General features: G+C 44.8%; 2 protein-coding genes across 7 annotated transcripts in view; one reads left to right on the top strand and one right to left on the bottom strand.

The window, feature by feature from the left end:
* Positions 1–15,955, top strand: part of LOC120517345 (CDP-diacylglycerol--glycerol-3-phosphate 3-phosphatidyltransferase, mitochondrial) — a 95,244-nt gene extending 79,289 nt beyond the window's left edge. For all 3 annotated transcript variants that reach the window (XM_039739590.1, XM_039739589.1, XM_039739592.1), the window contains exons 8-10: positions 9,105–9,253; positions 10,755–10,914; positions 15,414–15,955. In XM_039739590.1, the coding sequence (XP_039595524.1) occupies positions 9,105–9,253; positions 10,755–10,874 (269 nt within the window). In that variant the 3' untranslated portion in view covers positions 10,875–10,914; positions 15,414–15,955. The remainder of the gene's footprint in view (positions 1–9,104; positions 9,254–10,754; positions 10,915–15,413) is intronic.
* A 2,642-nt stretch (positions 15,956–18,597) lies between these two features.
* The window catches only part of cyth1b (cytohesin 1b), a 199,643-nt gene continuing 192,082 nt past the window's right edge, over positions 18,598–26,158 (bottom strand). For 3 of the 4 annotated variants that reach the window (XM_039739586.1, XM_039739587.1, XM_039739588.1), the window contains exons 10-13: positions 25,282–25,360; positions 24,689–24,760; positions 22,315–22,469; positions 18,598–20,880 (exon numbers count right to left, since the gene is read on the bottom strand). In XM_039739586.1, the coding sequence (XP_039595520.1) occupies positions 20,802–20,880; positions 22,315–22,469; positions 24,689–24,760; positions 25,282–25,360 (385 nt within the window). In that variant the 3' untranslated portion in view covers positions 18,598–20,801. The remainder of the gene's footprint in view (positions 20,881–22,314; positions 22,470–24,688; positions 24,761–25,281; positions 25,361–26,158) is intronic. The other variant, XM_039739585.1, reaches the window with a different exon arrangement.

The following is a 26,158-nucleotide window of genomic DNA, read 5'->3' as shown; positions in this document are numbered from 1 at the left end:
TTCTGTCTTATTCGTTTGGTACAATACATTTTAAAATCATCCAACAAATTGTTTGTATCCGAAGTTTCCTTTTGTTTTATCTGAACTGTCCGACTCTGTATGTGTGCTCTGAAGCAAGTCTGCCAGGTGAGAGAACGTCAGGCTTCACGTCTGCACAAGGGATGAGAATCTGACCTCCTAACTAGCAGACATCTGCATGTCCTAATAAAAAAGAAAACTTGTACTAAATTACACATAAATAACTAACCACAGCAACACAACACAATAGCCCAAAATCACACAAGGAGGGCACAGTGGGCTTTAACAGGCCCTGCCTCTCGACGGCCCCCCAGTCACAACTCTCTAGAAAGACAAGAAGAAACCTTGAGAAAGGCCGTTCAAAGAGAGACCCCCTGTCCAGGTAGGATGGGCGTGCAGTGAGTGCCAAAAAAAAAAAAAGGGGGTCAATACAGTAAAATACAGCGGGCAGGACACCAGGAATCCACAAGAGTGCAATCGAAATACGACGAGTCGATGATATCACAGAATGGGAGTCCTGGAGACCTCGGCCATTAAGCTGCCTCCCCAGTTCCACCTGTCCAGTCCAGTTCATGCACACCACAAAGTGCACACTTGTAACTTTTGATTCATCGCATAACCGAGACGTTGAGTAACAAACTGCCAGGCCAGACAGCGGCAGCTCTGCTTTCCGGGTCAGTGCGGTGAGAGATGCGGTCCACGTTCACGTTGGCGTCAGGCCGTTCTCTGATTGACGCCAGTGGATTCAGCTGACATGAGGCATTATGATGGCTGACTCAAGGAACTCCTGGAACTTTACTCAGAACGTAAGTTTAAGAAGCCCTGGTACAGGGGATGTGGTTCAGAGCTCGGAGTCTTGTTCTCAAGATTGTCAAGTGGGGGTGAAAGCAAAGACTTCGATTCCAGGAACTCGTTGGTCTCCTGCTGTTGTGTGCGAGTAGAACGGCCTGGAAATGCAGGACTGGCTCCCTAACCCTGACAGCAGAGTAACACCCCAGCTGTGAGCATTGATGATAGCAGGGCAGGGCTTGGTGTGCCAGCGCCGTACACTAAAAGAAAAAGCCACAATTCATCACATGTATCTATATCTATATACTGTGTGTGTATCTATGTACACCGACCTAAAGGATTATTAGGACCACCATACTAATACGGTGTTTGACCCCCTTTCGCCTTCAGAACTGCCTTCATTCTACGTGGCATTGATTCAACAAGGTGCTGAAAGCATTCTTTAGAAATGTTGGCCCATATCGATAGGAGAGCATCTTGCAGTTGATGGAGATTTGTGGGATGCACATCCAGGGCATGAAGCTCCCGTTCCACCACATCCCAAAGATGCTCTATTGGGTTGAGATCTGGTGACTGTGGGGGCCATTTTAGTACAGTGAACCCATTGTCATGTTCAAGAAACCAATTTGAAATGATTCGAGCTTTGTGACATGGTGCATTATCCTGCTGGAAGTAGCCATCAGAGGATGGGTACATGGTGGTCATGAAGGGATGGACATGGTCAGAAACAATGCTCAGGTAGCCCGTGGCATTTAAACGATGCCCAATTGGCACTAAGGGGCCTAAAGTGTGCCAAGAAAACATCCCCCACACCATTACACCACCACCACCAGCCTGCACAGTGGTAACAAGGCATGATGGATCCATGTTCTCATTCTGTTTACGCCAAATTCTGACTCCACCATTTGAATGTCTCAACAGAAATCGAGACTCATCAGACCAGGCAACATTTTTCCAGTCTTCAACTGTCCAATTTTGGTGAGCTCGTGCAAATTGTAGCCTCTTTTTCCTATTTGTAGTGGAGATGAGTGGTACCCGGTGGGGTCTTCTGCTGTTGTAGCCCATCCGCCTCAAGGTTGTGCGTGTTGTGGCTTCACAAATGCTTTGCTGCATACCTCGGTTGGAACGAGTGGTTATTTCAGTCAAAGTTGCTCTTCTATCAGCTTGAATCAGTCGGCCCATTTCTCCTCTGACCTCTGGCATCAACAAGGCATTTTCGCCCAGGACTGTCGCATACTGGATGTTTTTCCCTTTTCACACCATTCTTTGTAAACCCTAGAAATGGTTGTGCGTGAAAATCCCAGTAACTGAGCAGATTGTGAAATACTCAGACCGGCCCGTCTGGCACCAACAACCATGCCACTCTCCAAATTGCTTAAATCACCTTTCTTTGCCATTCTGACATTCAGTTTGGAGTTGAGGAGATTGTCTTGACCAGGACCACACCCCTAAATGCATTGAAGCAACTGCCATGTGATTGGTTGATTAGACTGATGAGAGATTGAACAGGTGTTCCTAATAATCCTTTAGGTGAGTGTGTGTGTGTGTATATCTACAGTATCTCTCTAATCTCTCTATCTCTATATATCTATATAGTGGAGGACTGCCGGCTTCGTGCTCCGGCCCGCACCCCCAGGCCCCCAGGAGGAGCTCTCCCGACAGCAGGATCGTGCCCCGAGTTCCAGCAGGGCCTTATGGACTATGTAGTGCTTTTACAGAGCCCTGCTGGATACCTTGGGGGCCACCAGGAGTCACTGTGGGGGGGGGCTTATGGGCTCTTTTGTGCCTTATGACCTGGGAGTACGTCACGGTCATGTGATGGGAAGGAACGACGTGCTACCTGCGGTGAAGAACAGGACTGTTTGCCCTGATCCGGAAGGGAAAAGGAACCGTGGTCTGATTGGACAGGAATGCCTCCGGGTCAGGGGCTATAAAAAGACGAAGCCTCAGTCCAGACACTGAGCTGTGCTGGGTGGGAGAGGAGGAGCGAATATGTGGTTTATTGTAGTGTGGAGGGTGCTTTGTGCACATTGTTAGAAAACAATAAAGAGTCTTGGACTTTTACCTGGTGTCTGGAGTTGTACCTGAGGGTTCAAGGGAGCACTAGCGCCCCCTACTGCCACTATATATATATATATATAATATTCGTGGCATTTGTAGTCTGAATCACAGTCTGATTGTATGGATGGTTACCTACCAGGTAACGCTTGTGGTTCACACTATTTTAATTGCCCCGATCAACATACTGTCAAATAAATGAACCACACGCTGTGGCGCAACACGAGAGGCTTTGCCGCTGACGTCCGAGATTCGATGCCCGAGAGAGGGTGCAGTGAGTGTGTAGGCCTGATGGGCCCAGAATTACGGTGAAACACGTGTCACGTACTCTTTGCATTATTTGACAGTAAAACTATGACACATTCCATTTTATATAAGCCTCTAATGTCGCGCCACGGCGTGTGGTTTGTTCATTTGGCAGCCTGTAGATTGGAGTAAATACATTGATGGCATTCGTAGTCCGAGTCCCGACCTGAATTGTGTGGGTGTTTATGATCCGCTTCTCACAACTGAAGAGGGCACCGTGGCGGATGTTGGACGATTGGCAGACCACCCACACAATTCAGGTCGGGACTCGGACTACGAATGCATTGAAAAAAGATAAAGATACGTGTAATTAATTGTGGCATCATTATTGTTAAACGTTTTGTTTCATTTTATATATTTATCTCTTATATAAGATATCTAATTTAAATAAATAATTCCTGCATCTGTTTGTCTGTCCGCTGTTACTTAACAGATTTAGAGCTTTTTCTTTTCTTCTTCAACATTCCGGTAGATTCTACGCCTTCTCTCATTGCACGAAGTGTCACAGTTCACGTGTACGACTGCATTATTCACGCTCGTGTGTCGTGTGTGTCGTGTGTGTCGTGTGTGTGCGGAGGGAGTTGAAGGGGTGACCTCCACATCTCCTGACCCTGAGCTGTTGTGTGATGTGGCGGCCGACGGCCTTTCACTCTTCAGCACTACTTGATGAGTCCTGTTGGTTTAGGCGGACCCCCCATCATGTCATCGTATTAAAGAGCTTCGTTGTCGGGGTCTCCTCGTGCCGAGCAGCTGTGTGTTTTTTGTTTGTTTTAGACTTTTCTCTCCTAAGGATTCCTCGCTGGCCTTTCCATGTTTTTCCGGGAAGGAGAGATCTTATCTGTTTTCCTGGCACACTGCCTGGCTGGGGGTGTTTTCTAGAAAAGGAAAAAAAAAAAAACCAAAGCACTGTGAACTTTGGAGGTCAAAGTTCATTTGATAGCTGATGCCACTGCTTTGCCTGTTGAGGAACGTCTTTAGGCCTGTGAACCGGGGGCTCAAAGTCTGTGTCTGGAACGGCATACTGTGGTAGTGGAAAGGGTTCAAATATTTCTGGGGCGACAGACGGCGCAGTGGTTAGCACAGCTGGCTAGTGGGTCCTGGGTTTGAATCGGTGTGCGTCTGCATGTTCTCCTTGTGTCTCGCTGCTTGTCCTGCGGCCCTGCCGTGTTGTCGCCTGCTTTATTCCCAGTGCTGCTGTGCTTGAGCCTGAGCTGCAATTGGTGGGTCTGCGGTGATGCTGACGTAATCCTTTTAGTTGAATTCTGGGATTTTTGGCACCACAAAGTGGTGAACCAGGTGAGGCCTTCAAGAAGAGCAGGCCAGAATCCACTGAGCCGCCCAGTATTGGGCTCTCCCGGGCAAATGGGAAGCTGGGGGCCTTGTCAGGTCCCCAACACTGGGAATGAGCTTTCAAAGTTCAAAAGTAACTCAAAAATGTCTCACATGAGAGAGTCCTAAGACTGTGTTGTAGGGAGACCAGGCTTGATGTATAAAGTAAAGCTGAACCGAGCAGAAGCGAGTGGCCTGAAGGGCCATCGAGAGGCAAACAAGAAGTCAAAATGGCAGCCGCAGCCTCCCTCTTATACGAGACGACACTTTGACGTCCCGCCAGGCCAGACTTTGTGCCAAGAGATTTCAGGAAATAAAAGACAAAGAGTAGAAGACAAAGCAGAACACCGTAAGGAATTCAAAAACGTTGGCACGATAGAGAATATGAAAGGACGAAAAATTCAGAAGTCTCAAAAAATGATAGTAAAGAGTGCAAACAAAGGGAAATTATTACTCGGTGAAATAACAGAACAGGGAAAAGAGATCGAATATCTGGACACGGGATATGACAGAAGTGTGTAGATATTGTTTGGATTTCAACTAAGTCGGAGGCTTGTAGATCATCTAATTCATGTTGCCATCAGGGATAAGCAGTGTGTCTTCCTAATGAAGAGGCGAGAATTAAAAGATTTGTTGTCTGGTGAAAGTGAAGTCACGAAGACGCCAAGTGGCTGGCACGTAGTACAGGCCGGGGGGATAGCAAGAGAAAGAGTAATATATAAAAAAAAAAAGCACAAAGAAATAGCAATATTAAAAAATACTCTTAAAAACGACCTGAATGAACAGTGAGGTGACGGTGGGTCTCGTGTGTTGGGGTCCAGCGACAGTTTACAGGAGAAGAAAACACGTAATGAATCCTAAAACACCAAATCAAATAATCCGACGACAGACGACGACACACCAGGAGCTGAGCTAAGCAGTGACCCACAGGTCGGTCGGTCGGTCAGAACTGAACGTATTTTCGTGTTTTCATTTGTTTTGTAAAGTTCGGTTGGCACTCAAGTTTCCTTTTCAAAACGCGGCGCTAGACTCGACCAACTGTGAGGAGACCACGCGGCCCCCGCAGGGCAGACCAGAGTGAAAGTCGCCTTCTCCAGCGCAGGCACACGGGGGCCGGGGGGGGCTTTGAATCGGACACACTGCGGCGCTCCAGGTGATTAAAAACCGACAGGAAGAGGAAACCCCGGCCGACCTACAAGACCCTCCAGCCTAAATATGTCTGCGAAAAACAAGATTGTGGCGTTTTAACGAGAAAGAGGAACTCCTCCGTCAGTGCGACGTTTCACACCTGCCTGCCTGTCTGCCTGCCTGCTGGATGTTTTCAGCGGTTGACGTGAGTGACGGTGTGAACAGAGAGGGGCGCGAGGGTGGCGTTGGAGCTGAGTGGGCCTCAGGAGAGCCTCGTCTTATTTACGCGTTGTGATCACGTGAACAGGCGGCGCGTTATAAAACAAACCAGAGCGGTCACAACTCGGGCCTTCTGGATTTCTCCTCTTCGGTGTGATGAGTGTGCCACCCTTATCATTTATTTTTTCATTCATTCATGAAGTATTTTGGCACCAAGAGTAGCAGTGAAAAGACGCTGCTAACAAAAAAAATTAATAAATAAATAAATTTGGATCCGCAAATCCAGGACTGACGTGTGTGAGAAACGAAGGACAGAACATGCAGTGCCGTTTGTTCGAGGAGCAGAGCACGTCATTCAAGAATAACATCAGCACAGACACAACAAATGCCTAAAAACCAAAAAAAGAAAGGAGGAAGGAACTTCTCAATCTCCATTTAAAAATAACCAAAGAAAAATGTAAGCAGCCACATGAGAAGAGAAAGTTGCCTTGTGGGCCTTAAAAAAAGGGAAAAATAAATAAATGCAGAGTCCGAGGTTCAGGCTGGAGTCGCGTGGTGACCTGACGTGGTGACCTGACGTGGTGACCTGACGTGGAGACTGAGAGGTCGTCTTGAGCTGCGTCTGCTGCTTCTCTCCAGTTTCTGTGTCCTCTGTGAAGTTTACTGATTGCACAGGAATGCACGTCATTAATACACATCAGAAAAAGGAAGAGACCCCCGAGGGACCCCCGGTATCCTGACTGTCATGCCTTTCTCCACTAGGAGGCTGCTGCTGCCCCCTGCTGTCCTGGAGGACCACTACAGGCTGTCCTTCTGCACTGGTGTCCAGCGCCTCTCAGAATGACTGCGGTCGGTCCCGGTGGTCTCCCCACTTCTCTAACTTTGGACTGCGAGTCCTCACAATTCTTTCATAATCCACTCTAAGCTGACGTGGAAGGAGGCCAAAACAACCAGCTTTCTGCTCACGTGGACCTCCAAAAGGATCGGCTGTGCCTTTCATTCCGTGTCCGACTCGTCAGTCCAGCTGGTGGGTTTGTGGTTTGTCACCCTGAGCTTCACAAAGGAAGGACTGACTGCCTTTTAGTAAGCAGGGGCTTCGTAGCAAAAACTACATTTGGGCTGCCAGGCCAGGCAGGGCACTACAGGAGTTCACTTATTTGTAGGGAAGTGGTGGGCGGGCGGGCGGTCACCTCTAGTTGATTGCTGCCAGCCCAGGACAAATCGCTTGGCATGCCTGAAGACCCTCCAGCGCCGTCCTGCTCGCCACTTCGTCTGACAGCTGGCAGTGTGCTGCATGATGGAGTCGGTGCCACTGAGCTCACAGTTGAGCCTCATCCTCCTGCCAGTTCTGTTGTTGAGATGTCAGACATGGGGGGCTCAAAGCACCCGCTTTTCTCCTTTGCCGTCACTGCACTCTGTGCTTGTACTCGTTAGTGTGTGAGCGCTCGCCGGTGGTCTGCTCTCGTTAGTGTGTGAGCGCTCGCCGGTGGTCTGTACTCGTTAGTGTGTGAGCGCTCGCCGGTGGTCTGCTCTCGATAGTGAGTGAGCGCTCGCCGGTGGTCTGCTCTCGTGTACACACTCCGTGTACCCTACGACTAAAGACAGTCTGACCAGTTTGTGTCGGAGCGCCCACTGCCTCTGATTTGCCCTGGCAATGCGTCATGTGACGTGACAGACCCCCCCATGATGACACCTCAGCGTGTTGTCCGCTCGTTTCCCCCGACCCTGAATGAACTGATCTTCTCTGTGCGTTCCATTCATTCACATAAGACAAAGTAAACGGAGCCATCAGCACGTGATCAATCGTACAGAAGACGCCGCCGTCCTGACTCGCTGTACCACCGTAGTGCCCAAGAAGACAAATCTATAAAAACAAGTGGCGTCGCGTCACCTCGTGCCATACGGACCAGAATCAGAGAGTGGGCTTCACCAGAGGGGCCACTCGAGGTTTAATCTTCTGATGGCTTATTTTTGGATGGTTGTAAAATTATTTTTTGTTGTGTTGACCACAAAATTGTATTGCTGTGCACATATTAGAGTTCCATAAATAACTGACACTTTGTTTTATTCTCTTAAATCTCTCATTTTGGAGCCGCTTTGTTGTGCGAGGGCTACGCCACATCAGCCCACCACCGTGTCAAAAAGATGGGTAGCCTGGATAAAGAAAATGAAAAGAAAAAGGCAAACATCCCGTTAGAATTCACACGTCCAGGAGGCCCTCTTAGCTCGTTTATGCTTCACGCACACATCATGGCTGCCACGCGTTCCCAGCGTTCATTTGACGCGTCCTCGGAGCAACTCCTTTAGAAATGAACGTGACGCGTGCGCAAATTGCAGTACCAGCGAAACATCGGAGGGCGCCGTGTGCTAAAAGTCGGAACGTGACGTCAGGGTCTCTGCTTACTATCTACATGTGACAGAAAGCCGCTGTGAGGATCCTACAAGATCGATGTGCGCGCTTCGATGTTTGGCGAATGGTTCGATGTGGTGAAGCAAAACGCCGACATACAGATGTGTTCGTGGTGCTTTTATATTCTAGCGTTGCATATCCCCGATCGTAATGACACGACACATTTTAAAAGTCTCACATACTGTCTTCTGTGCCGTCTTTTTTTCTGGGGCTTCCTCCTGACCGGATGGCAGCAGTAATTGTTTCCACAGTGGGCTCTGGTTTGGCGACACTAAAATGATGCCAGTGAGTATGTGTGAGTGCTTGTATTCACCTCGCGATGAGCTGATGCCCCGTCCACACCTCTGGATTGGTGGATTTCATCCCAAAACATCCTTTTCTGAGACGTTGCGTTGAGGTGTCCTCACAATTTAATGGCTGCTCCAGGCGATTCTCAACACAGCGAAGCTGACCTGTTCTCACCGTGATGATATCTCGCACTGCCACCTGCAGGATTACTCCAGATGTACGTAAAGTGTGTACTCCGGTATAAAGAGTACAACGCATGTGTAGCAGGAGTCGTGGCGCGTGAAGTATAAACCCGGCCTAAGGCTCACAGAGCTGCAGCCCCTCCTGCCAGGGTCGAAACCAGGCTGGCGACCCACCGCACTCAGACTTGGGACCATTTAGGGTCGCCAGTCAGCGTTTAAGGCAGAGTGACAGCTTTGGGCCCAAGAAGAGTTCCGAATTTTACACCAAGTGTCTGTGTGACATGTCGGGGGATGTGGGGGTTTAGTGTGACCCTGTGTGCCCCCCCCCCGTCCCCATCTTCCTGCACTTAACTTTGCCGAGTCTTCTTGTCTTGCAGGTCTCTGGTATTATTTGAAGGAAACTGACCGGCCCTGCCTCACTTTGATTGGCTCTCCCAACTTTGGCTATCGTTCTGTCCACCGAGATCTGGAAGCTCAGGTTGCCATAGTTACTGCAAACCAGTCTCTCCAGGCTAAGCTACAGCAGGTAGGCCATTGTCACTTTGGATTTAGTGGGTCTGAACCTCGTGGGCTTGTCGTCCTCCCCGTCGCCATTTAGTTACATTCTGATGGCTTTACAAGTGCTGAGGCGTGCCAGGGCCCGGGGTCTGCCTGATGCCAGTGATTGCTGTCACTGTGGCACAGTGGGCATCAGCGGACACACACAACCATGAAGAAAGGTTCCAACTCTTATGGAAGCTGATAGGCCGGTGATCCTGGCTGAAATCCCCCTACCACATTCCCATCATCCTCAGCTCCTCACTCTTCTGCATACCACAGTCGTGTTCAGAGCCCCCTCTGGAGCTGGGATTGTCCCGGTGGTCATTGGCCCAAGTTGGTCACATCTCTGCTGTAGATGGTTATGTGACTCTCTAGTGTTGACACACAAACACTGGCTGGGAGGGACGCTTCTGGGGGGCATTCACCCTCAAAAAGTTGTTTTCAGAAACATCCACCACGTTTGTGGAGTGTGTGACAAGGTGACAAAGAATCAGACAGCAGACCGGGTCCTTGGCCGTTACAACGTTATTTCAAAGAAATGTGAATGGTGGGTTTCGTTGGGGGTCGCAGAACATCTTCTTGGGTGGGATGCCAGTGCGCTAGAAGCCCCAGTCCTTTACTGTGAAGCACACACACACACACACACACACACACACAGTGACGGGCTGAGGAGGTGGTGTGCAGCACTAACAACTGTGTCACCGTGCCACCCCTCTGTCGTGTCCTGTCTTATCATTTGGTGTCAATACAGAAACGACGGCCACACTTTCTGTTCCAGGCCCCAAATTTCCTTTTTACACGATTCACGCTTTCTATAAATAAATGAAGCCAATCGTCTGCCTACATGAACTTCAGAAGAGCCGAGCAGGTTTCACTCGTGTGTTTTCCCCGACTTCATGTTTCCATTCGTGGTTTCACTTTTTCTGGAGCTTCCCAGGCGTGTGATTTTTCAACTTAGCAGTTCGCTAAAAAGTCTGTCAAACGACACAAATGCTTCTCTAAAAAGTCGCCTGCCCGATTTAGACACAGCTGCCGAAAGTCTGTTGGCATAAATGTGTGAGTGTGGCGACCGACTCGACCACAAGGGAGACAGAAGTGGTGCCCACCACTGGTTTTTATGGTGGGCTTCCTGGATGAGATTGCAGATGGCTGATGGGTTGTGTGAGACTGACGCCTTTATCCAAGTGACGTGTTTGGCCAATCCATAGGTCACAGTACCATTCTAGGCGGTGGTCTGCTGGGGGGCACACGACACCTGAAGATGACTTTGTCTCCTCCACAGCCGACTTGTGTCTCCATGGCATACTGAGAGGTGCTCTGGGGGTCCTATGGCTGGCCCACCGAGTGTTGTTGCAGCGCCGTTGCTCATCCCCAGTTCCCAGTTGACTTTTTCGTCTTGTTGTTTTCCCCTCAATTCCTTGTGTTGTCGCATTGTGCTGCAGTGCCTGAGGGTCTCGTGCTCTGACCAATCAAATTGTCTTTTGCAGGAGCAGGAGCTGCTTTATGAAAGAGCAACTGCAGTGTCGGCCTCCACCTTTGAGCGCCCAAACCGCTATGTCAAACTGTGGGTGAAGCTTGTGACGCCCCTCATCAAGAATTTCTTTTAGCTCTTCAGTGAAGGGTCGCATTCTCGGCTGAGCCCGACAGGTAAGAGAACTGAAATCGAGACCCTGGCTACGCCGAGCCCACCTCACTTTGCTTTTCACCTCTCCCACTGTTTGCCCCACTTGCCATCCGGTTTCTCCTGTACCGGTCAGAAGTAACCTGGGTGCGGGCATCTCAAACCTGAGTCCACCATGTTACTTATCTCTACAGCTTGTAGATTAGTCCTGGGTCACCAGGTAGGTCAGAGACCCCCGATGTTTACCAGATGCACCTCAGAACAGGCCCCCTCACATAGCTCGGTGTGTTTGGACTCGGTCCTTATTTGGATGGGAGACTATTTAGGAAAAGCTTGGGCTGCTCTGGAAGAGGCCAGCAGGTGGTACCTAACCTCTGTTATGGGGGGGGCACACCAATGCCCAGTGCAATGCTCTAAAGTGGTGCAGTTTCTCAGAGTCCTGACTCTCCCTGGGCATCCCTTGAAAAGACTGGGGTGGGCCGAGTGTCCTTGTTAAATTAGCACAGGAATGGCTGCTGTCACCTCATTCAGGTGGGGTGGTGCAGATGGCACTCGCTCTGTGAAATGCTTTGAGTAGGTAAAAAAAAAAAAAAGGCACTATATAAATGTGATTAATTATTAATGCAGATCTGGTAGGCAAGTAGCCAACCTGACTGCACCTAGAAAATGGCTGTCGAGCCAGCTGGGTTAGTAGAGGGTGCTGGTGGGTCCCAGGCCTCTTCCTCCTCTCTTTTCATTCCAATATTTAGTTAAAACCAAACACGGAGGTGTAAACGAGACCACCTTAGCCACTTGACTAAAAGGCATGCAGGAGTTGTGAAGCTTAAGACCCAGCTGATCCAGTTTAGGCCCACCCGAACACACACACACACTCCAGTCAGTCAGTCCGTCCGTCCGTCCGTCCGTCTGCCCAGCACGTTTAGGATTGTGGAGGTCAAAGGTAAAGTTTTAGCTCCATTAATGGCAGAAAGGAGCCAAAAAAATCCAAAACCAAACCCCGGGAGCCGAGCCTGACAGCCCTGCCTGTGCCGTGACTCCTCTGTCCTCTCCCAAAACATTTTCACAAAAAATTCTCAGCCCCATCATTGTTTTGAAACAATCTAAGAAAACATCTGTTTTGTAACAATTGTTACTGGAATGTGAGTCACCCTGGAGGAGTTTGGGGGGTTGGCTCATTCACAGCAACCTGTTGGCCTGCAGCGACACACACACACACACACACACACACACGCACACGTTGAATCAGTATTTTCTTAGAAGTGTCCGATGGGGGGCCGCTTCTTGTATGAGAAGTTGATGTGCGATCGTCAGAGTCCACCGCTGGTCGTGTCTGTGGCCTGATGGATCTTCCTGAGATCAGCTGCCTTGTGATGTGACAAGCAGTGAAAAATCCCTCAAATGCACAAACTCCGCCGGCTGGCCGGCCCCCTGCTCAGTTCCTGGAGGGCCGCAGGTTTTCATTATTAACCCTCTCCTTATGATAGTTCTTAGTTGCCTTGATTTTACTTCCATTTACATTTTTTGGATTTGCTTTGTCAAGACGCCAAATTCTAGTGCAATACAAAGTAGGCCAAAAGATGACGAGGCCAAAGGGGATCTCACTTGACGTGTTTCATACAATAACTGAAAAAGTTGGAGGGCTGAATACTCATCTGCTGGGGGCCACAGGATAGTGGGGGGGTATGGTGTGCGTACAAGGTGTCAGAATGAGAACACAAACAAGCCACGCGCTTACATAATGTGCTTCATTAACACCTCGAGAGGAGTTCCAGTGGAGACCACCAGGATAGCTGGCCATCTGTTCTCATGCCATCCATTTTCTACCACTTATCTGGGTCTGGGGCAGCAGTCAAAGCAAAGATAGATGCCCAGCACTCCAATGCCCCTGCCACAGCCTTCAACTCCCTCCCTGTGTGTGGAGGTGATTCTGACTGCCCAGCTGGTACCTCTCTACTCCTCACACCAGCTCGGGTGTCCATGGATCAGGACACTTGCCCAGTGTAACCCACTGGATGCTTTACTGGAGTACAGACCAGCTCTGTGCCTAAAGGCCTCATTAAACGTTAACAGAGTTAAAGCTTATTATCTTGTAATAAACAACTTCATTAAGGCCTGTGAATTATGTCAGCGGCACTAACTGGTTACTAAACTGGTTACTAATTAAGAAAGTGGCACCCTGGCCCTGAAGGATCTGAGATTCACACCCCGTTCACTGGTCACACACCACTACTCCTCCTTTTCATTAAAAGCCCTCATGGCCGGCCCGGTGGCCCAGCATGTTTGTGTGTGCACTTCTTGTTTTTGACCCTGCTGGGTGACTTGTGCAGGATGCCATCACTTTGTCACTATCGTTTTGTGTTTTGCATTGGAGGTAGTAAAGGCACAAGCACTTCACAGGTGGCAGCCTGCTCGAGCGTCCAACAGGGCCACTTAGTGTAGGCACATCATGTCACATCAAAAAGTGTTAACAGTGTGTGTAAAGGTAAGGATTGTGATGGATCTCCATTTCTAACAGACAATTCTCCGCAGTGGCCTCCAGTGGGCGAGTGTAGGCACCTTACCATCTAAAGTTCATGAGGTTAGAAGGTGCCATCGCACAAAAGCACCTGACAGCCAGAACTAGACATGTAGGCAGAAACGGAGAAGAGGGCCGACTCGCTAACTGGAAAAATTCCTAAAGAGAAGTGAGCAATGGCCAAGCTCCCACTCTGTGCCTCCTTCCTAAAAGAGAGGGGCCGGCTGAGGGGGGCAACAGCTTGGTACGTGAGAGGGCAGGGCCTACAAAGGAGGATCTGCAACTGGATCCTTAGGTACAGGAAATCCAGCGGGGAGTACGCAGAGCGTGCACACGATCTGGAAATGAGGGGTCTGTGCCGATTGATTTAACAAGTAAATAACTTTCTTAGAGCAATAATAAAATTTTAATGAAGAGAACAACAGTCAGTCTGTTCACATTAAGGTCCCTCGGGTACAACGGCCTACCATTCCCTGTGTAATTTAGACACTTCAGTTGTGTCCCATCTACATCTCCATTTGCTTAAAGTGAGAAAGTTCATCTCCCTCCACGTCTCCTCAAAGCTCAGACCACCAGGATAGCTGGCCATCTGTTCTCATTCCATCCATTTTCTACCACTTATCTGGGTCTGGGGCAGCAGTCAAAGCAAAGATAGATGCCCAGCACCCCGATGCCACTGCCACATCCTTCAACTCCCTCCCTGTGTGCGGAGGTGATTCTGACTGCCCAGCTGGTACCTCTCTACTCCTCACACCAGCTCGGGTGTCCATGGATCAGGACACTTGCCCAGTATAACCCACTGCAGTGGCCGCAGGTTTTCATTCTAACCATCTTCTTAATTAGTAACTTGTTTTTGCTGCTAATCACTTCTTTTAATTAACTTGCCTCAGGCCCTTTAGTTGTTTCTTTTGCCTTAATTAGCAGCCAAACAATAATGAGACACAAAACAAACCACCACATCAGACAATGTCTGAAAATAAAGAAAGGTGAAGGGCTCAGTAAGGTTGATCTCCCAACTCACCAAAACACTTATGACGATGTTCTTATGAAGAACAGAAAATCAACAGTTTTGGAAATGTCAGCAGTGGCAGAACGAGAGCAACAACAAGTCATGGAATTAAATAACAAGTTTAATTAACAGCAAGAACTGGCTTCTCATTAAGAAACTGGTTGGAGTTTGAAGCCCCAGTTTAGCTGGTCATCTGTCGGCTCGTTTCACGACTCATTTCTGTTTGACTGCCATTTAATGAGAAAACAAATCAATTCAGAGGACGGAATCCTTCTAACAGGGCTATTAAAATGTGAATTAGCAGTGAAAACGGGTCACTGATTAGGAGAAGTGTGTTCTAGCACATTTGTGCTCACCTATACTGAGGGTTAACAGGTATGGAGAGTTCAGCCACCTCCTCTGTGGACGTCACCTGTCCTGCACACAGAGCTGCCCCTACGTCTGGAGACAAAAACCAGTTTGAGGGATGAGTGGTCACTGGGCACGTCAAAGCTACACAACCGGCCTTCATGTACATAAAGACTACAAGTGGAAAGTCATGTAATGTGGCAGGTCGTTCAAAGTGTCCAACGCAAACTACACAGAAGGTGCAAATCCTAAAGTAGTGGCCGGGCTATGAAGTTGTGAGCTTCACGGTGTGCCCCGGGTGGGCGAGTGGCCCACTACTTCACTGAAACAACTGGCAGTCTTGTGTGTGACACTTAATTACTGTACCTCTTCATTCCAACAGAGGGCTCATTCACATGTTTGAACCCCTTAATACTTTGGGCTCTGCGTTATCCTGGCTGCCATTGCTCTGTGATGTGCAGTACTGCCAGGTGTTGTCTGTCCACGGCTGCTGATGCTGCTGTGTAGCTAAAGCTCAGCACAACCTGAATAAGCCTGAGAGACACCGGAGGAAGCAACACGTCCTGAAGGAGACAGGAGCCTGGCCTGGTGAGCACACAGCTCTGTCACTTTAAATGGCTCCATTTATTTTTCTTTTATCTTTTGACTCTTAGTTTGCACACTGATGAAGAACAAGTGACGATCAATCTGGAATGACCTGTGAATGACTGCTTCAGCGCCGAGGCTCAGGTACTACAACTTTGCAGCAGTAGCCCGTGTCACTTTTTTCAAAGTGTCATTCATTTGCAAAGCCAGCTATTAAAACATTAGAAATTTGAAAAGCAGCAAGTAAAAACAACTTAAGACCTTTCCCTGGCTCTCCGACAAGTGCAGATGCAGTTCATCCTCAGAGCCCTCGGTCCAAGAAGATGAACAAGTAGAAGAAGCGACAAGTCGAAAAAGAGACGATGTTAACGGCCGGACAGATTTCAGCTTGACTGTTTTTTTTTTCCCTGTAAGATGTGATTGAATCTTCTTGCCTTTGATTGTGAATGTGTGTTGTACAGTGCTATGTAAATAATGGACAAAACAATGGATGTACACTTTAACACTGCTTTGTCCTCTGCTGTGTTTTAAAACCACAACGTTCAATAACTTCTCCTGTTATTATTAAATAGTTGAAAATGTGACATTTTATTAAACATATTAAAATATTGTAAATGTGCAGACGTCTATTTTAAAAGCATTTCTACATTACATGATCAATAGGCCGGAATTAACCAAGAATGGCCTAAGCCATTCAGTCTGTCAAAACGGGGGGCTACTTAAACACACACATAGTAAAATACTGAATTTGCCCCACAGCAATTACAGCCAAAAGTGCAGCATAAACACCCATTGTGGACTTCAGTCACACACACACCACACACACACCACACACACACAGACTGGAGTTCAACTGTGCAGTTAAGTGTAAAACGTTTACAAGACCTAGTCAGTGACAGACAGGCGAGTCACCCTGAAGTTGGAGTGTTAACTGGATATCAGTGGATATTTCCCCCTCTCCCAATTGCATATTCCAGGAGGATGTCATTTACTTTCCAGTGCAGCTCATCCTACTTAACCCACCAGTGCGCTTTAAACAAAAAAAAATTACAAGTGCAATTGTGCCATTTTATGTTGAGCCCTGCCATCTAGTGGAGAGGACTAGTATTACCTAACTAATATAGATGGATACTCTCAGATAAATGTAAACAGCATCTCATTCAGCACATTTCTGTATCACTAGATGTATACACAAGTTATTAGAGACATCTGCAGCATAAAACAAATCCATTTTACTTTGATTTCATTTTTTTTAATCCAAGACATACCATATACATGTGCAGCTGCTTTGGAACACCGTCCTGTCTCAAGATCCACGTTCTGCTCAGCTTTTTGGTCTTGAGCCTCAAATCCCGCTTGTGTGTTCTCTGGCACTCTTTCCAGCTGACTTGAAGACAGAAGGCCACTCTGGCACCAAAGCCGTCCCAAACCCTTGTGCCGTTACCACCACCAGGAACAAAGCACACAGTCTTAACATTTATATCATAGGGCAGTGCCAAATGTAGCTGCAAGATGCGTATTTTACATGAAACATTTTCTCACTGGAGGCAGCTAAACTTTTAAAGGGATGCACTGAAAGCCAGAGACACAAAATGTGGGTTTTAAAAGTCTGAGCAGCACAACCACACGTATCCAACTACCCCAACACTACTGCTTAGCTAGAGGGCCATGTCCATTAATAGCGCGTCCTGCCCCAGCCACATCAGTCCACTCTGTCCTCTGCCCGCCATTCTTTATTGAAGGCTCCACAACTCATTTTTTAGACTTTCAGCCCGCAGCCTGCCATTTGTGATCATCACTTCTCCTTTTGTGCTGAAAGTAAATTTGCAATACTGTGTGAACATCAAAATGTTGCTCAAATAGCAAATTTCCATTTCCCTAAGTAGTGTGACCCGATAATCACGAAGGATTGGTATAAATAAAAGCGTGGTCATTTTACGATAGGAGCTCATCAGATTCTGCTCACCATTTATAAACAGAAACTGCATGGTTTAGACCACAGATGTCACACTCTATTTCTGAAGGGCAGCAAATTGAAATCTGTCCACTTTCTCCATTATTAACCAGATACTAATGATGATGGAGCGCGCTAGGTTACCTTGATTTTCCATTTTAATTGCCGTTTCTTCTTTCATGAACAGCCAAACAATATTGAAATGCAAACCGAGCCAAAAGGTGACCGGGCCATCTTCAATTTACACCCGTGTCCTTTCATACAACATCTGTCTCAATAAAACATACAGAAACAGAAAAACAAAGTGAAGGCCTGAGAAATGCTAAGCTGCTCTGGTCCACAAAAATCTGGATTGTGATCTGAGAACAAAGGAAATCAGCTTTGGTACGGCACAACGAGAAGAGCAACAAGTCATGGAGTTCAAGAATGTGCTTCATTACCAGCTAAACAGGAGTTTACAGTGAAAATGGTGGCCCCTCAAGGACTATTAGTTGGTCATCTGTTGGCTTGCTTTGTACCTCAGCAATAAACAAGCACATACATCATAATTAAGACCAGAGTGTCACGTTAAATTAGCAGCAGTAACTCGTTACTAATTAAAAAAACTGGCTGGAACCCTCCAGGATCTGAGTGACACCACTTGTTGAGATCATGAAAATATTGTCAAACAAAACACCATCTTTATCACAGTTATACTTGGAGATCTGGGGAGATGTTACAAAGGATTTCATTTTAAAACACAGACTGATAATCCTTTTATAAAAAAAAACAAAAAATACACACGCATTACAAATAGAATAAATTTAACCACAAGAATGGTTAAAAAAAACAAAAAAAAAACCTAATCTGCACACCTTGGTGGCAGCAAATACGGGTGCAGAGCCGTGGAGCTGATGGCAGACGCACACAGTGCCCATTCTGCTTTAACGGCAGTGCCATGCGGTGTTATGGTGACATCTACTGTTCCACCACCTTAACTGCAGCAGACTAAACAGATTTAAGATTCACAGGCCTGCTACAAAAAGCACCGCACAATCACCCTGCACCCTGCAATCGGGACATAATGCCAAATGGACTCTGGTGTTGCCAGACCACTCACCGACCCAACCAACAATACAATAATTAAAATTACATTCAAACTTACGTACATCAGTTTTGCAGTAATGTGGATTGTAAAAATGCAGCTTCCTAATGAAGGAAATTCTAAATGTTTTACAGATTTCCCCTTTAGGACTGAAGATCCCCATTTTCAGCTGCAAAATGCAAGAACTGGGCAGTGAAGGAGTCGAAGACAGCGCTCTCTGCTTTAGGCAATTTGTTTTAATTCCAGTTTAGCAGACCAAGATTACAGGATGCGGGCAGAAGTCAAAAGAATTATTTTGGGTGAATAGAAATAAAGAAAATGATACATACAAATTAAAAGAAACTATACATTTAAGTATATACAACTCTGATAAATAGACAGAAATCATCTAGTCTCAGAAATCCTTTAGTCTTTCTTAATAACTAGTGCATTGAACAAAAACAAACAAAAATTGATAAACAATAAAAAATGCTTTTACCTTAAAAACACCCGACTCCTTTATAGCGACACCTCTGGCAGTATACAATCATTTTAAGGTCTACACAACTGAACACACAAAGCTCTTCCTAAACTGCTGACTCGTCGTTTTTGATGGATTCTGATCCATTTGTGCTGCTCACCTTCACGTCTGATGGCACGGGGCCACCAGCTCCTTGAGACGCCCACCTTAGTATGCAGTATGTGTGGCCACTTTAGGAGCTACAGGTTTACTTTGAACTTACAAGGCAGGTGAACGGAGAAGAAGAAATATGACCACTGAAATTAGGATAAAGCTGGCCATCAAGTAGACCAACAGAACGTCAAGAGGACCCAACATCCAGAGGATCAGTCTTCTGGTTTTCAGATGTGATGACCAAAAGAAGTAATGGCAGTGTGTGACAGATATAGACAACTGTCCACTAAGTGAATACACATTTTAGAATATTTGTCATTTCAGGTGCAGCAACGTGACACTTCAATTACGTATCTTCTTGGTGCTGCGGCCTTTTTCCATCTTGAAGAATTTTATTTTTCTGTTCCTGACCATAACAGAACTTCTACATTTTATAAGGCGAGTCCCACCATCAGAATCGGTGTCTGAATGCCTGCCCACGTGCTAAACTGAAGCAAGCTCAGTAAGAAGCTGAAGTAGCATTCAAAGGTAAAGAGATTCTCTTTGTGAAAGATGCAAAGACTGTTTCAGTGCTCAGCTACCACATATGCATTTTGTGCAATAAAAATAAAAGCCGGTAATGACTTCACTTTGACTGTTGCTCTGGCGCTTCCCTTCGCACGGTTAAAGTAGTTGTTCACAGTGTGAAAATGTAACTGACAACATGATAATAAAAAATAAATAAATAAAAAATCTCCTATAGCAAAGCTACAAGACTAAAATCTGACCCAAAAACACTGCTCTGTCTCGCAGCAGCTTGTGCAGTCGCCTTTTATTTAAAACACTCCATTAAGTGGGACCCTGTCCAGAAATCTGCCACTGGTCGACTGTCAGTCACATTCTGGATTTCTTTATAGTTTGCAGAGGAACAAAAAAAAATATATAAAATAAAAAAATCACAATTTCTGCAAACCTTGCTATTGATTGCACAATTCCAGTCTCACCACCAAACAAGCCAGTGAGTGGCTGCCTAGTGCTGGTACTGTCACATCCAGAACGTGCGTTTTCTTTAAGAAGCAAGTGGTCCTATACTAAGTATGCAAAAGAACTATCAAAAACCGTCTGTAGTTAAGAAAATATCTTAGTAAACTACAAAACAACTCCTCATCAAGTAAAAAGTAATTCTCTTTCTCTGCCTGGCAAGTAACCCAGTGTCCATCCGACACCTCTTGGTTCACCACATCGGTTTAGGTTCGCCATAAACATTTTCAAGCTGCAGGGAAAAAAAAATACACTTTTTCCAAATTATTTTGGGGGTGGAGGGTACAGAAGAAGTTCCTGATGACCAAAGCACAAAAGCAAACTTCCATCCAACTTCCTCTTCCAGAAGATTTCAGCGACTTAATGTCTTTGCATTTTGAAAAATAAGCTCACACAGCATAGATTTTTAAACAGTGTACATTGAATTAGTTTCACAAAAAATATTTTTGGTGGAAAAAAAAGGCTGCAAAGATGCCACATTCAGACCTGCTGAGTCAAAATTGCAATCAAAAGCCAACTGCGATGTGGAACTACCCTTAATTTCTTCCGGAAAGAAAAAGGAAATCGGTCCCATCCCTTAATTTAGAGGGTACAAAGGCAATAAAGGCAGCCTTAGGAGGTTTTCAATGGTTGAAGCCAATAGGAAAGGCAGCTCCTAGAATCTCGAGTGTAGTTGTCTGCGCACATGACCACAATCCACCATTTGTTGAGAGGTACAGTCTGTGGCAACAGACAACTCAGGACTTTTTTCTCACAGCAAGTGCCAAATAGTCTCAGACGTTGGGCTAGTGCCTCTTTGTAGATGATACCTTTTTCTTTCGGGCTGCCAGCATCTCATAGAAGGGATCTCTGCTAATGGCGGCTCTGTAAAGAAAAAACAACTTAGACTGGGAAAAGCTCTAACACCAAACTGTTGTGATTTCTCTAAGAAAGCTTCTGTAAACTGGTAAGTTCCAGTGTTTCATAAAAATGTTACTGTCCTTCTGCCATTTCTGGCAAATGTAATCATTTCAGATTGACTTTCCTTAACAGGCTGGAAATTTCTCAAATAGATATTAAAACTGGTGTCACATGACTTCTAGTTGAAGGAGGTGTCAACCTTTAACAGTTGCTGGATCTCATAACCTTGAGGACATCATATTACATGACTAGGTATCAGAGGGGGTGATACATTACACAACTTGTGGCAAATTTGTCAGCAAAATTTCACATTGTGCAAATGCAGCAAGCTTGCAATATTTTAGAAGTCAATTGGTGTCATGCCAGACTGCCTTATATGAAGGCCATTCCACATGCAATTCAGAACATCTGAAGCCAAGCATGTTCAGGCTGGTCCAGTACTTGGATGGGACCCCATCTAGGAAAAGCTTGGGCTGCTACTGGAAGAGATGTTGGTGAGGCCAGCAGGAGGCGCTAACCCTGGGGTCTATGTGTGGATGCCAATGCACCAATGCAGTGATGAGAACTCTATTCTGTAAAAATGCCACTGTCCTTCAGATGGATGGATGGATAAATAGATGGACAGATAGAACTTTATTTGTCCCCAGGGGGAAACTTGGTATGTTATGTAAAACCAAAGTCCTTATTCTCTGTGGTAAAAAAGATCTTTGGGAACCCTTGGCAAAGAGGATGTACCCCGATGTTCTTAAATTGCCCACCATGGCCTAGTCATTCTGGCATCCCAATCATCTCCTTTCCCTAATTTGCTAATGATCTCTCTCTCATGCCTTCACCACCTAATAGCTAATGTGCAGTGCGTGTATTGGCACAAAAATGGATTTTGTCACATCATCCTGCTGGATGCTGTAAAATTGGTTGTGGTTGAAGTTAATAACAATAATAATAATAATAATAATAATGTCAAACAAAATGACTGGGGCACACAATATCTGAAAGATTATGCAAATAAGGACAAAGAGGTTGTGTAGTGTGACAGGGGCTTAAACAGACGCATGGTTAGCAAGTGGAAAAATAGTCTTTTTCGTAAAAACTAAAGATACTTTAAACAAACTCTATATTTTACATTACAAAATAAACTTTCCCAACTGATATTTTGTGAAGATATTTTTCGTAGTAATAGATTTGTAAAACAAGTAACAGCTTAGGTGCACATTATTCTTAGTTGTCTCATTTTCTAGTGTGATAAGCATTAGAGTTAGTTTATTCAAGAAATTAATTTTCAGTTTTACAAAATTCACAGGGCTAAGCAGAATAAACCCAGTTACACTATGAGACCACCTCAGCTGAGGTTTCTAGATGGTGCTAGCAACATTACAAGCATAGCTTCTAGCTACTTACTTGATGCACTTTATCCACTCGTCCTTCTCCTCTGTGGTAGGTGCTGAAATTCTGTAGAAGGTATGGTTTCCCTCGACCACACGACCATCTGCTTCCGTTTTACATGCCTTGATTACTTGATCTTTGTTGTCGGGGATGTAGAGTTCAAAGCAGTTCTGAGAAGTCAAAAATCACACATGAGAAGACTCTGGCCAACCTTACTGGCACAAATCAAAACCTAAAAAACTTAATCATTACAAAACTGATGTGTTTAATATTTTAAATGTATTCAGTATTATTTCTTATCAGATTTACATTTGTGCCTAGGCTGACAACTCTAAAAACACTGATATACAAGCAGGCCAAATATGGCCTATGATGGATAAAATGATCTACCTGTAAGAACTGCAAAAACCCTTCCTATATTTGAAGCCAACACTGCCATACCAAACGCTAAATACCAAATAAGGACAACGACTTTCATGATGAAATGGCTAGTACAGATTATATATGCTCTTCTAATAAAATACCTCATCACTTTGCTTCCAAGGGCCAAGGGCTACAGTGGTTGCAGGTTTTCATTCTAACCATTTTCTTAATTAGTGATAAATTGTTGCTGCTAATTAACTTCTTTTCCCCTTATTTCAATTGACTTACTATTTACGACTCAGACCCATTAATTGTTTCTTCTTTCCTTAATTAACAATATAACATCAATAAGATACACAACCAACACATAAGCAGCTAGCCTGTGTCAATCATAAAATATCTGAAAATAAGGAAAGGTGATGGTCTCAGTAATGTTGATCTGCACAGGCCCACTAAGCACTTTAACTGTGGTCTTGGATAAAAGAAAATCAACCGTTTTGGAAATGTCTCCTCTGGCAGATGGAGAGCAGCAGCAAGTCATGGAATTAAACAACATGCTGCTGTTGATTTTTGTTGTTTAGTCAAATAAAACACACCCCCACATACATATTATATATATACACACACACACACACACAGAGAAATACACTGCTAGTCGTAAATGTGTCAAATTTTTAAATACGTGCAGCACAGCAGTAATCAGTAAGGCTCACTGTACAAGATATCACAAAACAATTTCTTCATAATGAGTAAAATTGACTTTTTGTAACACTCATTGGAATAAACAGTGGGGATTGGCTAAATCTCAACCCCTCAATTTCCTCCATTAAAAACTGTGCAAAATATTCTAGGGTTTAGCAGGTAAAGGCAAGTGTGCAACTGCATATCCCCCCAGCCACTTGAGATGGCATAACAATAGCGAGAAAAAAACATAGGTGGTAAAATATTGAGAAATAATTGGGCATTTTTCCTAATTAATATCATAGAGTTGCAAATGAACTCACTCTTAAATGAATGTATTTCCATGACTGGTCCTAAGTACTATTTTCAGATACTGTGAATACCTGTTCTATAAAGCAAACAACATACAGTGCACCATCATGCAGTATTTTACAAAACAAAAGTGGTTACAATTTCTCTATTAACCTGGGTTCGCTTCCCGGGTCCTCCCTGCGTGGAGTTTGCATGTTCTCCCCGTGTCTGCGTGGGTTTCCTCCGGGTGCTCCGGTTTCCTCCCACAATCCAAAGACATGCAGGTTAGGTGGATTGGTGATTCTAAATTGGCCCTATTGTGTGCTTGGTGTGTGGGTGTGTTTGTGTGTGTCCTGCGGTGGGTTGGCACCCTGCTCAGGAATGGTTCCTGCCTTGTGCCCTGTGTTGGCTGGGATTGGCTCCAGCAGAACCCCGTGACCTTGTGTTCAGATTCAGCGGGTTAGATAATGGATGGATGGATGGATTATAGTACAATATATATTTTTTATAGCAATACCAACTTGCATTGCAATTTCTTTATTTGTAAAATTTCACTGTTAAACGTATAATTTTCAGGCTAACACCAATGTTAACACTCAGAATATTCAATGTAGTAAAATAAACAAGGTCCAGTAACGGACATAACAACCAATTATTGTTTTGGAATTTACAGATGCTTGATACACCTGAGTGTAAGAAAACAAAAATTAAAAGATTTTGTTTGTCCCCAAAATGCTATCTTTAATTGAAGCATTGCCATTTTCTCTTGATTTTTCATAAAGTGCATTTTCCATTTTTTTTTTTTTTGTTTATTGGCAATTGTATATAATGCTTTCTATGGAAATCCTATGTGTTTTGACATATTTAATAAACTGATGAACAGATAGAGGTACGTACTATAAAACTACTTGTTTCTGGCTCACAGAAAGTTACAAAAATTAAAATCAAACTAAAAACCCTGAAGAAGCTGCTTAAGCAGCAATACTTGAGTTGAAATGTTACTGTATGAAACCCAGCTCTCATCAGTACATCAAGTCAAACTCTTAACATTTACCGGCTTTTTGGAGTCTTCCACTTCTCGAATACTTAGATTTTCTAAGGGAATAATTCCTCTAGGTTCCTTATCCTTTAATAAAAAGAAAAATAGTAAAGTGTACATCTTTTCTTGGCAAAACAGTTTTTCTCTCCAGGAGCCCTGTCCACTGGCATTACCCCATGTAATTTACATCTTGCATTATCATACGTGTGTGACTTTTAAAAACTCAGCAAAGCAACAGATCCATTCTAGGGTTGCAAAATTCAAAGATGCTTTAAGCTTCAGCTTTTGGTGCAACTTAGAATATATTATATTTTTTTTCTTCCACAAAGTTGTTTCACATAGTAAATGTTAAATGAAATCTCACACTGACTGAGAAAAATGTAATAGTTTTTCGGTCAAATGGAAAACAAAACACTGAAATACATTCATCAGCCACCGTATTAGATGTAATGTGTCCTTCTTCCCATCACTATCCTACAGCCTAATGGGAATCACAAAGCTAGTGAAGAATAATTTCAAATGGACTTCAGTTTATTCTAGATAAAAGGCTTATTAAGATAGCTGGCCTACAGAACCGATGTGTTGGCAGTTTCACAAGCTGTACTCACTGTGGTGTATTCAAAATAATACAGGCAGTTGTCTGTGAGGATAAACCACCGCCTCTTCCATGTTTTAACACGACCACCTAAGAGGCAAAAACATTGAGTCAGGGCAGGACTACATTCTGTCATAGACAGCAGGAGTAAACGCAGACAAGGACAAATGAAAGCTGCTACATATAGCAAAGAGGCTGATCTGCAGGTTTGCTTTGTAAAAAAGAACTTCTGCTCTCAGTCAACTTTTCTTCTCTTCTTGTATCAGTCCATATAAATCAGACTTTTCTGAGCACTTTCATATAATTAGCATATGCATCAACAACAGAATAGGACTATGCTTCAGAGGGCACGGATCACCTTCCTTTCTCCAAAGTAAAAGATTTCTGAAAACCAACTGTTCTCTTGAAGTCAAGCAACAATAAATACAGTTTACACTCATTAGATAAAAAAAAAAACACATTTGCAAAGCTGTAACTATTTTCCAGGTTTTGATCTGTGGACATATATAGTGTAAGCCTAGATTTATTCATTATATACTGGACTGCTAGGCTTGACAGATGCCCATTCCAGACCTAATAACAAAAAAACAGTGTCATTAATGTCTTACAAAAGCCCTAAAAGGGCTCCCTTTTTTAATGCTCTTGACAGTTGACAGAGCATTTGGTCTCTTTCATACATCATTTTAAAATCATTTTTCCTGCATGAAGAGTATGAGCTCTTCCCTTAATGGAGTGTATTTAGCAGCCAGCCATTTGTATCTCCCATCTGGCATGACTTATTGAATATATCCATGCATACACTAGTTTACCTGTGTGAATCAGTGGACAATATTCTCCAAAATGAGGCAGTGTGCTCAACTTCTTATAAATGTGTTTAATTATTCCATTTC

The sequence above is a fragment of the Polypterus senegalus genome, chromosome 17 (genome assembly GCF_016835505.1).
Source record: "Polypterus senegalus isolate Bchr_013 chromosome 17, ASM1683550v1, whole genome shotgun sequence".
In the NCBI taxonomy this organism is placed as follows: Eukaryota; Metazoa; Chordata; class Cladistia; order Polypteriformes; family Polypteridae; genus Polypterus; species Polypterus senegalus.
The sequence above is the reverse complement of the archived record's forward strand: the minus strand, read 5'-3'. Positions and strand labels throughout refer to the sequence as shown.